Source organism: Triturus cristatus, chromosome 7 (genome assembly GCF_964204655.1).
Source record: "Triturus cristatus chromosome 7, aTriCri1.1, whole genome shotgun sequence".
Classification (NCBI taxonomy): Eukaryota; Metazoa; Chordata; class Amphibia; order Caudata; family Salamandridae; genus Triturus; species Triturus cristatus.
Genome location: NC_140590.1, coordinates 1,709,295,806 through 1,709,313,062, shown reverse-complemented (window position 1 = coordinate 1,709,313,062; position 17,257 = coordinate 1,709,295,806). Strand labels below are relative to the sequence as shown.

Here is a 17,257-nt window from a genome sequence, read left to right as displayed (position 1 = left end):
TAGTCCAATCCTGATATCTTTCAGAATACTTCCATATTCTTCATCGTTTGCTTGCCTCATATTAGTTGTAAGTTCCTTGTACTCAAAGAAGGACCAAATATTTGTATTACCGATGCTTCCCAATGACTTCTTCGTGTCTTCATGTGTCACAGTATTAAACACTGGTTGTCCTTTAACCGGAGTAAGTTGCAAAAGATCCCCAAAAACGATGACGTGTTTTCCACCAAATAACACGTCATAGTCTGTCTTCAAAATTTGCTGCATTCTTAAATGCACAAAGGCAAGCATTAAGTTTGATACCATGCTCACCTCATCAATAATGAGAACTTGCATCTTCTTCAATACTCTTGAAACTTCCAAGCATGCTTCTCCAGTTAGCTTGTTGAATTGTATTTTGTTCTCATGCTCCACTGGTAACATTAGCAAACGATGTAAGGTGATTCCTTTTATGTTATATGCTGCTAACCCAGTTGGAGCAGTAACCACACAAGACAAAGTAGAATCTGTTTTTTGCTTTAGGTAGCTTCTGATGACTTTAATTAGGAAACTTTTTCCAGTGCCAGCTTGTCCGCTTACATACATCCTGATTGGATGAAATGATGTGCATGAGCACTCTTTTTTTTCATGTAGAAATCCGTGATCAATTTTGTTTTTGATCTCTTCATAAATTTGTTGCTGCTCTTGATTCAGTTGTCTTTCCAAATTTTCTAAGTCTATAAATGCTTCTTGAGCTTGATTCATAGCCGTTTCCACTTCATTCATGGCTATTGATGCTTCATTTTCAACGATTGGTTGTCCTAGGGGATCTTGACTGTATGTTCCTGAACTTTGGCTGTCCTGAGAACTGTCTCTAGCAATTTCTGCTGCAATTGTAGTTTCCTGTTCAATTTCTTCATTTAACATTTGCAGATAAGTTGAGAATGTACTGCATTGTATGCTGTCTTTGCAAGCATTAAAAGAATCTTCATAGCTCTGGAATTCTCCCAGTAGTTCATCCTCTGAACGCCATGGTTTAAACAACTGTAAAAGAGCCAAGTAGTAAAATTCTTTCTTGTCGGTAGTGTCGCAACTCAGCTTCCGGTGATTTATCAAACTTCCTTTGGTTTGCTTCACCAAACATCCTTCTTCACCAACGACTTTATATTTTCCATTATTGATGTCTTCTGCAGCTTTCCGTGAATAAATGTAGTTCTGCAGCACTTCATAGAGACACATGTTCTCCAGATGATGACTTCTCTTGGGATAATATGTGTCCAACATGTTTGTTTTCAATATATCTGTACTTTCAGGTTCGAACTGTGCCAAATATTCAATTTCTCCAACAGATTTCAGTACCCGATTTCTCATTGCTGCAAGGCCTAAACTTGCCCAAATTATTCTTCTTGACTTCGAGTAGAGACTTGCAGAAGATAATCTATCTGAACATTCGTAGGATCCAATTTCTCGATGCGATAACATCTTCAAACTGAAACTGTACAGCTTCTTACTGACAGTCTTCTTGTGAGAAATCTCTTCCCACATTTCCTTCAATTCTGTTTTTTCTGATTTCGTAATGTAAGACGTTACATATCGAGCAACAGCAATGGAATTGTCAGCAACATACTGTATATCCATGTTAGCGTTCCACATGGATAAAATGACTGGGTTGTAGTCATTTATATTTTTTGATTCTTCTTTTCTTTTAAGGTTGTAGGTATTCTTAGGTGATTTTCTTGTGATAGTATGTCTCACAGCTGACATAAAACTGTTGACTCTTCCATTTGTAAGAACAGGTCTAGGAAATCCAAATCGACATTTAGTGTAGTATTTTTCTTTGCTCTTGTATTTCCGTCGACAGTATTTTCCACACCGATGACTTTGGAAACGTAGAACTTGCTCCTTTAACTTGTACTCTTCTGTGCTTTTAGGTATAGCACATGTTGCATATTCTTCAATGTAAGATAACACTGCTTCATCAGTATCTGTTCCAAACTTTGGGGCATCCTTGATCCACAGCAGCATATGAATATGAGGAGCACCTCTTGCCTGGTACTCTTTTCTCCAAAAGAAATCCACTACTTCTCCAAGGGGTGGATTTTTTTTATTGCAGATGAAGGACATCATAGCCTCAAATCTATGATTGAAATATCTGCAAACATTAACCGGATCCAATGAGCACAGTTCTCCTGCTGTCTTGTATTCGATGTTTTCAATGTTTGAATTGGCCTCTCGTAGAAAATCCAGTAAATCATCCCAAGCGTACTCGGCGCAGCTTAGGGTAAGGAACCATGTTGGTGTTCCTAAATTGCGTAACATGCATTTTAGTTCACCATGGCGTCGGTACCAATATTCATTTGTCCCACGCTGACAAGCCATCAGATTGATCAGTTGTGTTTCCAAATGATCATCTCGGTGCTGCACTTTCTCCATAAAATCCTTAGCAGACACATTTTGTAAATGTACTCCACTTTTTAAAATGTGATTTACTGCATAAGACAGTGCAGACAAGTCGCTTTCAAATAAAAGATGGAACAAATAAGGGATACTTTGTCGAAATCTGGGATCTTCAGCATATAGTCTTGTAGTCCGATACTCAGAAGCTGGAATCTGTTCCGGACGTTCATCGTATCGTCCTCCTTTTCCTTTAGGAAACAGCTGGGGAAAACATCGAGCTTCCAAGCTCTCCTCCCATACACTCACGGGATTTCCTTTTGCTTTCTTCATCTGAAAGAGATCAATATTGTCTCCCATAACTTCTTTCGAATGGAGAGGATGTATGCTAAAATGTTCATAAATTTCTTCTTCCTTTGACTTGTCCACTTTTTCAATTTGTCCACTTGGTGTTTCTGTATCTCCTTGTAAATCTTCTTCTTCTTCTTCTTCTACTATATAAATTGATTCATACCATTTGTTATTTTTTTTCAAATACAAATTTGCTCTTTGTACTTTCCGCACATCTACCAGCTCCTGCCAAATCTTCTTATTCTTTGTAGGTACACCATTAACCAGAATAATTAATGGTTCAGTTTCCAAAGTATCCGCATCAATAGTTTCCATATTTTTTTTCAAATCCAAGGGCAAATACACCACTCTACCTTTTAAACCTCTCACTAAATCTGAAGGAGGTAATTTACCAGTTTTGGGCTCCATACGTACTATGGTCTGGAACGGATGAACACATTGAATGAGTATAGACTCATATGTATTTAATTCAGAAAGTTCAGCAGGAATAGCATCCAATTCTAAATTATTATGTACAGCTCTGGTCGGCATTCTATTTTCCTCTAACTTGTTGTAGCAGTATTTACAAATACGCTGATCTTCACCCAATTCAAAACAATTTTCAAGAAATATATATGTTGCAAAATCCATCCACTTATAATTATCTTCATTTTCACTCTTTCTGTAGAGATCAACATTCCTAGTTTGTTTTCTATAATGAGTTCTGCGGCAACAAATACAAGTAACATTTGGTCTTTCATTAGAGACTATTGCAAATTTTGTTATGTGATCATTAAATGTCTTACTTACACAAGGTTCTACATTCTCTTCCACTTCTGCCTCATTTACTGTGTCCTTCTCTGCACTGTTTTGTTCAGGACCAAAGTAACAAAACTGAATTTCATCAACAACCTTCTCTACATCTGATACCGTTCCTCGGAACAGAGCCCTATTCAATTCATTTAACTTTATTGCTGGACTTTTGGCAAAATACAACCGTCTCACAAACTTTCTCATTTCAGTATGATGAACAGCCAGCATCCTAAAATGATGGAAAACACTATTGCACACTTTTCTAGATAGACAAGCAAGAGAATGACCCTGCAAACCAGTATTCTCTCTCACTCTGCATGGATCCAGACTTTGAAGCACCTTAATCTTTTGTTTTACACTTTTTTTACTATATTCTCTTAGAAACTCTCGAAATCTGTCAATAGATTCCTGACGCACAGTGCAAATACTACTACAATTCCAAGTGTACACTGGGGCTTTAGGACGTCTCCCCATTGCCTCATCTGCCATCACTTGTACCTCATCTCTTGGAACCATTATCTCCTTCTCCATTATGCAACCATTTTTTACTTCGTATGAACGACCTCTGGTGTCAACTGCATGCAGCAAACTATTACTTTGAAAATAGCTCTCTTCATTAAAAAAAGGTTCACTACTTGAGCTATGCATCCACTTTCCTAAAAACACTTTACAAAAATTTGTTCTGTTCACTACTCTTTTGCTTTTGCTTTGTGATTTCAGTACATTAACCATTTTATCTAATGTACGCATCCTATTCAAAATTAATATGAATAGTTTCCTTTTTAATTCTAATGCCTTTGCTGCAATGGCTTCAATTTCTTTTTTTCTCTTATAATATTTAGCCTTTTGCTTATATTTCTTTATATCCTTTATCAAATTGGACATAACTCTTCTCTGAAACATTTTTCTACGTATCTCTTTAAATGCTGTTTTTCTGTTTATGTTAAACTTTTCAATTGCAGAAGGTATATTTGCATTAACTAAATCCTCAATTTTTTGCTGTTCTGTAGGTTTTGTTACATTTTTCCGAGAACAGACATTTTGTACATTTTTGTTTGTTTTCAATATTTTGTTTAGGAATTGTCTTTTTTGCTTACCAGAAGATTTTTTCTTTTTCCCAACATCAGCATCTTCTACTAACTTTGGTCCTCCAGTTGTCCTCAAATATAGTTTTTTTTTTAGCGTTTTTTGAACTCGAGATTTTGTAGGCATCTTAAATTTTGTTCACTGTTCTTCAGCAATACCTGCAAAAAAACTAAAAAAAAAATTCTTTATTGTATTTAAATATATTACTACATTTCTTTTCACAATAGTCACAAAACGAAATTTCTTTGCCAATTTGAATGCACACAAACTCCTCTTTTTTTTTGGGCAAGTGAAAATCTGTATAACAAACTGTCACATTATGAAACCAAGCTGTTTTTTTTTCAGACCACCACCGTGTGTATTCTCTGTGACTGCCTACACTCCAGCAGGGGCAACCAGCCTTAGTGATGCTGAATGTATTTGCATTACAGACTTAAACCTGAAAACCCCACTCGCTTCTAATTACTGTGCATGACTATACATGGCAAGCACATGGGTGTGTGCTAAACCTCTGCTTCTTCCCCCAAAAATTCGCTCCTCTTTTCCATCTACTGCAACTGTGAAATCACCAGAGCAAGACGCAATACATTTCTGCCTATAATTCTTCTATGCACACAGAGTCATGTTTTCACATTAGTGCCAAAACGAAATTTCTTTGCCAATTTGAAAGCACACTTACTGCTCTTTTTTTTTTCGGGCCAAGTGAAAATCTCTTTTTACACTTTGAAATCACTTTTACAGACTGACACATTCTGAAACCTTTTTTTTTAAATTTATTTAAATGCACATGTCCAAGCTGTTTTTTTTTCAGACCACCACCGTGTGTATTCTCTGTGACTGCCTACACTCCAGCAGGGGCAACCAGCCTTAGTGATGCTGAATGTATTTGCATTACAGACTTAAACCTGAAAACCCCACTCGCTTCTAATTACTGTGCATGACTATACATGGCAAGCACATGGGTGTGTGCTAAACCTCTGCTTCTTCCCCCAAAAATTCGCTCCTCTTTTCCATCTACTGCAACTGTGAAATCACCAGAGCAAGACGCAATACATTTCTGCCTATAATTCTTCTATGCACACAGAGTCATGTTTTCACATTAGTGCCAAAACGAAATTTCTTTGCCAATTTGAAAGCACACTTACTGCTCTTTTTTTTTCGGGGGCAAGTGTATATCTCTTTTTTCAATTTGAAATCACTTTTACAGACTGACACATTCTGAAACCTTTTTTTTTAAATTTATTTAAATGCACATGTCCAAGCAGTTTTTTTTTCAGACCACCACCGTGTGCATTCTCTGTGACTGCCTACACTCCAGCAGGGGCAACCAGCCTTAGTGATGCTGAATGTATTTGCATTACAGACTTAAACCTGAAAACCCCACTCGCTTCTAATTACTGTGCATGACTATACATGGCAAGCACATGGGTGTGTGCTAAACCTCTGCTTCTTCCCCCAAAAATTCGCTCCTCTTTTCCATCTACTGCAACTGTGAAATCACCAGAGCAAGACGCAATACATTTCTGCCTATAATTCTTCTATGCACACAGAGTCATGTTTTCACATTAGTGCCAAAACGAAATTTCTTTGCCAATTTGAAAGCACACTTACTGCTCTTTTTTTTTCGGGCCAAGTGAAAATCTCTTTTTACACTTTGAAATCACTTTTACAGACTGACACATTCTGAAACCTTTTTTTTTAAATTTATTTAAATGCACATGTCCAAGCTGTTTTTTTTTCAGACCACCACCGTGTGTATTCTCTGTGACTGCCTACACTCCAGCAGGGGCAACCAGCCTTAGTGATGCTGAATGTATTTGCATTACAGACTTAAACCTGAAAACCCCACTCGCTTCTAATTACTGTGCATGACTATACATGGCAAGCACATGGGTGTGTGCTAAACCTCTGCTTCTTCCCCCAAAAATTCGCTCCTCTTTTCCATCTACTGCAACTGTGAAATCACCAGAGCAAGACGCAATACATTTCTGCCTATAATTCTTCTATGCACACAGAGTCATGTTTTCACATTAGTGCCAAAACGAAATTTCTTTGCCAATTTGAAAGCACACTTACTGCTCTTTTTTTTTCGGGCCAAGTGAAAATCTCTTTTTACACTTTGAAATCACTTTTACAGACTGACACATTCTGAAACCTTTTTTTTAAATTTATTTAAATGCACATGTCCAAGCTGTTTTTTTTTCAGACCACCACCGTGTGTATTCTCTGTGACTGCCTACACTCCAGCAGGGGCAACCAGCCTTAGTGATGCTGAATGTATTTGCATTACAGACTTAAACCTGAAAACCCCACTCGCTTCTAATTACTGTGCATGACTATACATGGCAAGCACATGGGTGTGTGCTAAACCTCTGCTTCTTCCCCCAAAAATTCGCTCCTCTTTTCCATCTACTGCAACTGTGAAATCACCAGAGCAAGACGCAATACATTTCTGCCTATAATTCTTCTATGCACACACAGTCATGTTTTCACATTAGTGCCAAAACGAAATTTCTTTGCCAATTTGAAAGCACACTTACTGCTCTTTTTTTTTCGGGCCAAGTGAAAATCTCTTTTTACACTTTGAAATCACTTTTACAGACTGACACATTCTGAAACCTTTTTTTTTAAATTTATTTAAATGCACATGTCCAAGCTGTTTTTTTTTCAGACCACCACCGTGTGTATTCTCTGTGACTGCCTACACTCCAGCAGGGGCAACCAGCCTTAGTGATGCTGAATGTTTTTGCATTACAGACTTAAACCTGAAAACCCCACTCGCTTCTAATTACTGTGCATGACTATACATGGCAAGCACATGGGTGTGTGCTAAACCTCTGCTTCTTCCCCCAAAAATTCGCTCCTCTTTTCCATCTACTGCAACTGTGAAATCACCAGAGCAAGACGCAATACATTTCTGCCTATAATTCTTCTATGCACACAGAGTCATGTTTTCACATTAGTGCCAAAACGAAATTTCTTTGCCAATTTGAAAGCACACTTACTGCTCTTTTTTTTTCGGGCCAAGTGAAAATCTCTTTTTACACTTTGAAATCACTTTTACAGACTGACACATTCTGAAACCTTTTTTTTAAATTTATTTAAATGCACATGTCCAAGCTGTTTTTTTTTCAGACCACCACCGTGTGTATTCTCTGTGACTGCCTACACTCCAGCAGGGGCAACCAGCCTTAGTGATGCTGAATGTATTTGCATTACAGACTTAAACCTGAAAACCCCACTCGCTTCTAATTACTGTGCATGACTATACATGGCAAGCACATGGGTGTGTGCTAAACCTCTGCTTCTTCCCCCAAAAATTCGCTCCTCTTTTCCATCTACTGCAACTGTGAAATCACCAGAGCAAGACGCAATACATTTCTGCCTATAATTCTTCTATGCACACAGAGTCATGTTTTCACATTAGTGCCAAAACGAAATTTCTTTGCCAATTTGAAAGCACACTTACTGCTCTTTTTTTTTCGGGGGCAAGTGTATATCTCTTTTTTCAATTTGAAATCACTTTTACAGACTGACACATTCTGAAACCTTTTTTTTTAAATTTATTTAAATGCACATGTCCAAGCAGTTTTTTTTTCAGACCACCACCGTGTGCATTCTCTGTGACTGCCTACACTCCAGCAGGGGCAACCAGCCTTAGTGATGCTGAATGTATTTGCATTACAGACTTAAACCTGAAAACCCCACTCGCTTCTAATTACTGTGCATGACTATACATGGCAAGCACATGGGTGTGTGCTAAACCTCTGCTTCTTCCCCCAAAAATTCGCTCCTCTTTTCCATCTACTGCAACTGTGAAATCACCAGAGCAAGACGCAATACATTTCTGCCTATAATTCTTCTATGCACACAGAGTCATGTTTTCACATTAGTGCCAAAACGAAATTTCTTTGCCAATTTGAAAGCACACTTACTGCTCTTTTTTTTTCGGGCCAAGTGAAAATCTCTTTTTACACTTTGAAATCACTTTTACAGACTGACACATTCTGAAACCTTTTTTTTAAATTTATTTAAATGCACATGTCCAAGCTGTTTTTTTTTCAGACCACCACCGTGTGTATTCTCTGTGACTGCCTACACTCCAGCAGGGGCAACCAGCCTTAGTGATGCTGAATGTATTTGCATTACAGACTTAAACCTGAAAACCCCACTCGCTTCTAATTACTGTGCATGACTATACATGGCAAGCACATGGGTGTGTGCTAAACCTCTGCTTCTTCCCCCAAAAATTCGCTCCTCTTTTCCATCTACTGCAACTGTGAAATCACCAGAGCAAGACGCAATACATTTCTGCCTATAATTCTTCTATGCACACAGAGTCATGTTTTCACATTAGTCCCAAAACGAAATTTCTTTGCCAATTTGAAAGCACACTTACTGCTCTTTTTTTTTCGGGGGCAAGTGAAAATCTCTTTTTACACTTTGAAATCACTTTTACAGACTGACACATTCTGAAACCTTTTTTTTAAATTTATTTAAATGCACATGTCCAAGCTGTTTTTTTTTCAGACCACCACCGTGTGTATTCTCTGTGACTGCCTACACTCCAGCAGGGGCAACCAGCCTTAGTGATGCTGAATGTATTTGCATTACAGACTTAAACCTGAAAACCCCACTCGCTTCTAATTACTGTGCATGACTATACATGGCAAGCACATGGGTGTGTGCTAAACCTCTGCTTCTTCCCCCAAATATTCGCTCCTCTTTTCCATCTACTGCAACTGTGAAATCACCAGAGCAAGACGCAATACATTTCTGCCTATAATTCTTCTATGCACACAGAGTCATGTTTTCACATTAGTGCCAAAACGAAATTTCTTTGCCAATTTGAAAGCACACTTACTGCTCTTTTTTTTTCGGGCCAAGTGAAAATCTCTTTTACAGACTGACACATTATGAATCCACCATGTGTAACTACAACAAAAACAATTCCCATTTCTATTATTCATTTCTTAAGTTACCACATACATCCCCTCTCAAACTGTAAACTCACCTTTAAAATTAGTTAGTTGTGAAAGAAATGTGTCACTCAAACAGCAGATTATCAGAGCCAGGATCTCTGTTCTGTACACCTCTCTCCTCTCAGCAGAACCAGATAATGGCAAACTTTCCCTCTATTTTTCCACACATATACATGTAAGTTTCAAATCTCAGTGCTTCCCCCTTTTTTTCAAATGTAATGACACATTTCTATTGGTTGAAAACCAACCCTTTTCCAAAAGTACCCTGCCCCCAACTTGACTTCTGCCTAGTACCCTTCCCCCAACTTGACTTCTGCCTGCTACCATAGCAACAGCTCATGGAACACTGCTGTGTGCAGTTAGGTCAGAAGTTCGACACACAATGTTTCAATTCCACAGAGCAAGAGTGCTTGACTTTTCAAACCTAACTGCAAATCCATAGTACTGTTCTTTGGTTACACATTTTTTTGTACCAATACAAAACATGCTTCTATTAATTTTCACATACAGCCTAGTTTTTTTTCTAGAATGGTATGAAACAGCCAATCAGTTCTTTTTGTTTTGTAAAAAATATGTATGCCTCCATTTCCAAACTGTCTTTCTTTTCATATTGCCATTCTACTGAAAGACACCTCCTGAGTGCATCCAGTTCTCCTTTGAAGATGTTCACAGTGTGGATTGTAGGGCACAGCTATGTCTTCTGGAGTGAAAAGTTTGCAGAGAAAACAGATATGGTGAGAGACCTTGCTTTGCCAAATGTAGACATTAAATGGATTGGTCAGAGAGGGTTAAAGTGGCACCAATTGATGCCATTGGTGAAATCCTTCATGCAAATCCAACACCCTGACCTCATAATAGTGCACTGTGGTGGCAATGACCTAGGCACTTTGACTGGGGTAGGTCTGGAAATGCTTATGAAGGACACCTTTGCACAACTGTTTTCACTTTTCCCTAAAACTGCCTTTGTGTTTTCCAACATATGCCAAAGGCAAAAATGGAACTGGTCCAATCATTTCTGTCCACAGATTGACAAAGCAAGAAAGCACGTCAACAAATCTGTTTCTGCTTTCCTCCGTGACTATGGTATGGGTGCCATTTACCACAACAACTTGCGTTACGACATGCAAGACATTTATAGAGGAGATGGTGTGCACTTCAATGATGAAGGGAACAGAGTCTTCCTCTTGAACCTTAGACTCTGCATCGGTACTTACTTGTAGGTACCACTAAAAAAATGACTCCATAAACACAACAGCTCTTTTTAGAGCTCCCTAATTTCTAAACTCTTAAATCTGATTTTCATTTATTTATTTTTATTTTTTTTACCGTACGCTTACCGTGAGCTTACCGTACGCGTACCCCGTGATTTTTTTTAAAATCAATAAATGTTTTCTTTGTACTTTTCTGTCCTTCTTTGACCCCCTTACAATTGTTAGGGGGTCTGTAACTCTCCTCATTGCCCCCTTTCCTTGTTTTCACTCTTTTTTTTCAGAGTGAAATACACAAAATGGCGGCCGCCGCTTCCTGGTTTCGGCCGATTCGAATGTTTACTAAGATCTAAGAGCCAATCAGAATCGCGCTCGCGCACGCCACCGTACGCTTACCGTAAGCGTACGGTAAGCGTACCGTAAGCTGGCTCAGATATATATATTGATTTAAAGGCTATTTTCTCAAAATCAACTGAACTGATTTACACCAAACCTACAAAAGGCACTTCCTTGACCTACGGACTACCTCTCTGCCAAATTTCTAGTAATTCTGTTCAGCCGTTCGGGCTGTAGCTCGTTCTAAAGGTCCTATGGAAAAATGCATGGGAAAAACGCGTTTTGGGACCCCCCTTTTATCTCAGCCCCCGCTTGACGAATCCCCCCGAGACTTTCAGGGTAGGAGCGGAGCGTAGCGCCCCACCTATTTTGAGAAATTCGCGAGGATTCGTCGACCGGCGCCAAAGTTATTCAAAATAGAATGTTGAGGTTTTCCTATGGAAACGTGGTCCTAACTATAACTACCTACTGGCGACCGCCAGTAGGTAATATATATATATATATATATATATATGTATACGAAAACAGCTACTGACTTTAAAACATTTTGAAGGATCCTAACTCGATTCGCACTTCCCAGTCCTTGCTCACAGGCTGCTCGCTAAGGAGCAAATTGGCGGAAAAAGCAGCCACCTGATTAACTTGAGTAATAGTTCCATCCCCATTGTGACTTGCTGTGAGCTGAAATGCATTTTGGTAATGGTGGGCCTGCAAATCATCATGTCCCATGTGGGTTTTACTGTAGCTCTCAAATGAATTATTAATTAATAGTTCATCGCACTCCAGTTTGATAATTAAAAGCCACCTTCCTGAATTTGCTCCAAATAAAATGTTGCTCATTCAGAGCCTCCTGTTCCGATAATAACTCCGGATTTGAGTCATCCCAGAGCCTCTTGTGAATATATGCATTTATACACATATTAATGCTACCAATTTGTTCACTTCTATGTCTATGATCATGTGAGCAGCATTTAGTATCACTGCCTATGGTTAGACATAGTATATTTTCTATGTCTATGACACAAAGATACAGATAGAAAGGCTGTTGAACAGCTGAAATACATCTCTCTGTGTCATGGAGTGACATTATTGGACTTGCCTTATTAAATAGATTTACTTCTCCAGCTTCTGTGTGCATGCAGCTTCTTAAAGGGGGATTTAGGGCGAAGTTTTGATGTTTTAAGGCACCAGCAGTGGTGTTTGTACATGCACCACCAGTGTTCAGGTGCACGCCGTTTAAACCACGAACAACTTTGTCAACAGGTCGGAACCTTAAGTCGAGAAGCCCCTAGAGTTGGTTTGGGAAGCTGAAGACGAGGTGCTGGCGGAGGTGAAGTGGGCGTGGCACTGGGAGTCTGAGGACTTTCTTGGCCGCGGCTCTGCTCGTCTGCATTAAGCCCAGGGCTTTAAGTGGGCCGAGTCTCAGTGGGTCTGAGCACCGGCAGTTTTTTAAAGAGGGCCTTGAAACGGGTCTCTTTCGGGCTCTGTTTTCTGCTCTGACCCAGGCGGTCCGTTTTTTTTCCCGGACCTGTAGTGACAGCAGGCAAATCGATGTGCATGTGCTCACACTGCTCATTTCTCACTAGTGAAGAAGTTAGCGCATGATGTCACGCCACGTGAGCGTTGTAGGGGAAGGGAAATCCTTTAAAGAGAGTAATTTTCTCTCTGGATTTCCCTTCTCTTTTTGAAACTAAGGAGCAGCAACATTGTCGTGGTTTCACCAGGGCTTTAAGTGGAAGCTTTTCAATATTATATACAAGCCATAGTTTCTGCTTATTTATCTTATGCAACAAATCATTAACAAAGCCAATAGCCCTGACTTGTAGGTATGATGTTAATTGTTGTATCATATATCTGGAAGCAATGACACAAACAGCAAAATACAAGTCGGGCAGCACACTATGCTAAGCACAGATTTTTAGCTTAACCGTGTTTTAAGCCACGTCCTTAATTGCATTTGGCCACGCCCCTTTGAGAGACCCTCCAGTTTTTTCATCCCACTTAAAGCCCTGACTAAGCTTGTGGCTTCACTCAGGATCTGGAACTGGGCACCAAGTTAAGCATTTGCTGTGCGGTGAGAACTGGGGACTTTTTATATATTTTCGAGAGATTGGTCATTCCTCACTCGGTGACTTGTTGATTTATGTGTCGCTCTAAGATTTTGCAGCAAGACGGGATATGAACAGCATCAGTGGTGGCTCAGAGAGTTTAGGTGATATTTAAGCTTCAGGATGTGCGAGATTGCGCCACTCCTGGTCAGTTTATATGCTCATTAAACTAGCAGAGACAGTTTTGATTTTCTTGCAGCTTGAAAAGGAAAGGTGACTTGTGATGCACATAATCAAGAATGACGCCATCAATTAAATTAACTATGAATGAACCTGTTTGGCCGAAGAAAAGAGTGTGCTTGTTCAGTGCTGCTTATTTTCGCAGTAACATTGTTCTGGATGCATCTTATGGAGCGTTTTGAGAGTATAATATGCCATCCAGCGTGATAAAAATGACATTCTTTTAAAATGTGCCCCTCTTAATGCCTTGCTGCTTTATTGCGAAATAGCTTGCCACTCAAGATCAGAGAAGCTACATTGCGTTTCGTGTTTGATCCTCTCTAGAAAGTTGTTAACCAAGAGGGACTCTCCTTGGCTCCGTAATAGCCGATCCCAGTTTCCCACCTCTCTAAGCTTTGTTCTAAAAAGAGCGGCTATAGCAGGTGTGGCACCTGTGCCAGATGGAAGACAGTACTTATTCAATAGTTGTATAATCTGAAGATAGCCAAAAAAGACGAGCTTACACCGGTTCCACATCTAGCTTGGACCTCCTGCCAATTGATTATTGTCTCTCCAATAATAAAATGACCCTGCTCTTTAAAACCTCAAATGTCTAATCTAGATTTGGAGGCCTAAGCTTTTACATTCGGTAAGCTTCAGGTACTTGTATCCTGCAGAGTGAGCCTTCAAGGAGTAAAATGCCTGAAGGCAAATAAGAAACTCCTGCAGTGTCTTGTATCTAGTTTTTTGGGAAGTTTTGCTGTCTTTATGAAAACCAGAATCTGAGACCCAGCTTCCTGAATCATCTTGTCCAAAAAAAAGCTGCCCAAGAATCCCTTCCTGTCAATTACATGCACTATCATCCCTAAAAAAGGATGCTGCATACTACGTATGGATTTGAGGTAGTGCGAGCCCCACCCAATTATTGTCAAGTTGGACTACAAGGAAATGTACCCTTGACACCTTCTTATTCCAAATAAACTGTTCTTTTTCAATATAGCCCCATAATTTAATTTATAAATTTCCACATATTGCTTAGTGACATATATCCCCAAATATCGAATCGGATCAGGGGAAAGATTTTCTGGAAGCAAATCACTAGATGCCTTAAGCAACAAAATATCAGTGTTCTTATGATTGATTTTATACCCCCCAATTAATTCAAACTGCGCAAATTCTCTCAATATCATTTCAAAATTCTTTTTTTCAGGTCTAAAATACAAAATAATGTTGTCCGCAAACAGTTTTAATTTCGACATTCCTCCTATTGGTGTTTTAACCCCTTCCATGCAAGCGGAATTCCCACGCTGTGCGGGCGTTTTCATTAGTGGGCGAGGATTCAGACGGCCGGGAGCTGTCGTGCGCACACACCCACCGTGACGCGTGATGGCTCCCGGCCGTCACGAGCATGGAAGAGATTAATCTCCAAGTTATCGCGTATCCTAATGGCCAGAGGTTCAATAAAAAAGGTGAAAAATACAGGAGATAAGGGACACCCCTGTTGAGTTCCCCAGTTTATATCGACGGTACCAGCTAGGTTGGAGTTTATAAAGACCTGAGCCTGGGCCCCTTGATAAATATTCTGTAGCATGTTGATGATCTGCGGAGGAATCCCGATCCTTCCAAGACCATAAAAGAGAGCATGCCAATACAACAGATCAAACTCCTTCTCTGCGTCGACCATCATTAAAAAAAGCGTTGGTGTTTGATTAATATTAAAAAAAGTAATGTGCTTGAACTAAAACTCCTGTGTTGAATGACCTGCCTTCCACAAACCCTGTCTAATCCTTATGGATCGCATTCTGTGCAGCTAGAATGAATCAGTTTGCCCAGATTTTCATACACATTTTGTAGTCAGTATTGATCAGGCTTATTGGCCTATATGGATTGACACCCCTGGGATTTTTACCCTTCTTAACAAAACTAACAATGTTGTATTCTTCAAAAGTTAATGGAACCTCACCTCCTACCTTGACATAGTTAAAAAGCTCAAGCAAAAACGGTGCTAACTCTTCCAAAAAACACCTTATAGAAGTCTGTTGGAAGGCCGTCATTACCGCAGGCCTTCCCTCCTGGTATTGAGGCTTAGGCCTGTTGAATTTCGGCTGCTGTGATATCTGCAGCCATCTCTTTTGCCTGCGTAATTGATAACTGTGGCAGGTTTATATTGTAAAAGTATCCAAGTATTTCTTATTTCGAGACCATATATTTAGTTGCATATAGCTCATTGTAATGATCTAGAAAGATTTTAGCGATCATGTTCTTCTCAGACACTAGGGTCCTCGTCCCTGGCTCCAGAAGTTCAATAATTGCTGGAGCTTCCTGCTTCACTTTGCTCAACCAGACTAAAAGTTTCCTCAATGTCAATGTCAATGTCAGATATTTGTATATAGCGCGCATATCACCAATTGGTCTCAGGGCGCCTTGCAGCCAAAGACAAAGGAAAAAAAGAAACATCAACTGAAGGCCCAACCTAAGTTAGAGGGCAAAAAGCCAGGTCTTAAGTTTTCTGCAGAAGAATAGATGGTTAGTTATAGAGGTTAGTTCCACAGGAAGTTGATTCCACCAAAAAGGGGCAAGATAGGAGAAGGATCGACCTCCATTACGTACCGTGCGGATACGTGGCTGGGCAAGAGAAAATCCAGAACTAGATCGCAAAGAGCATCCAGGGACATACCATCGGAGCTTCTTAGCCCTTCTTAGCTTAGGAATGGGCACGCAGGAGGATTGTTCAACCATGGGAATGGTGAATTCCTTTAATATTTTAAATAATTCTTTACTAGAATGGGCCGCGTTATTGATACGCTGTGTGAGGTAGGCCTTTTTTGAGGATTTAATATTATTAATGTAAATTAAATGAAGTTGTTGATATTTCCTGCGATGTTCTTCAGATTTGGATTTCCTCCACTGACATTCGGCTGCCCGAGTTTGTTGTTTAAGACCTTTTAAAGAGGCAGAGAACCATGGAGAGGCTTTATTTTTTATGTGTACCTGAATAAGAGGAAGGGCTATATCTAAGGCTTACACTATAGAAGATTCCAGATTAAGGGCGGCTGATTCTACCATTTCGCTTTCCTCATAAACTCCCTGCTGGAATGACCATGAACCATTTATTTCTTCTATAATAAAGAATTCCCTTAACTTCTGTTTTGCTTTATTTCAATGCCCCTGACCTAGATGTTTATCCCCCAGGGAATTACTTTTCCTCAACAAAGCAGTATTAACTGCCAGCTGAAGTTCAGCTACATGTGCCCTCTGGTGTTTGATTGCTGAACCATAAAAGGCATAATTTGCCCATGCACCGAGGCCTTAAAAGCCCCCAGACAGAAAAGAGCATTGCTGTACCCTTGTTGACGTGAAAGATCTCTTTTAGCCATTTTCTTTGCTATCCATCCATTGCTGGTTTGTAAAAAGGAGTCGATCCATCTGCCACCTGGACCTTCCCCTCTTTCTTACATCTAATTCTATTACAATTTTAACCAGCGAATGATCTGAAAATAAGTTGGCCCATATTTCTGAGTTAAGACAGTTCTGGGAGTGAGAGATAAGAAAAACATCAATGCGAGAGGCAAACTGGTATTGACGGGAATAATAAGTATGCTGCAAAATTTCCCCATAAGCACTTCGCCATGGATCGATTAATTGATAATCTTGTTTTATTACATCTAATACTTTGTTAGTCCTAGGTTTCAGTTGTTTATTTGTTTTATTCAAAGTCTTGAACTTTTTTTAAATCCCCCCTATAATTATGGGGCCCATTGCCTCTCTCGATAGGTCATTAATCTTCATAATAGCTGTGGTATTGTCTACAATTGATGCAACCCATATCCATATCCATCTACCATAATGGTCTCTCTGGACTTGA

The 17,257-nt window shown here is 39.5% G+C and overlaps 1 protein-coding gene across 1 annotated transcript in view; it reads right to left on the bottom strand.

Annotated features, from left to right (window-relative positions):
• Nucleotides 1-9,723, bottom strand: part of LOC146812833 (uncharacterized) — a 57,032-nt gene extending 47,309 nt beyond the window's left edge. Inside the window, exons 1-2 of the mRNA XM_085615207.1 lie at nt 9,614-9,723; nt 1,604-4,768 (exon numbers count right to left, since the gene is read on the bottom strand). Coding sequence (XP_085471333.1) covers nt 1,604-4,725 — 3,122 coding nt within the window. The 5' untranslated portion in view covers nt 4,726-4,768; nt 9,614-9,723. The remainder of the gene's footprint in view (nt 1-1,603; nt 4,769-9,613) is intronic.
• Between the last annotated feature and the right edge of the window lie 7,534 nt (nt 9,724-17,257).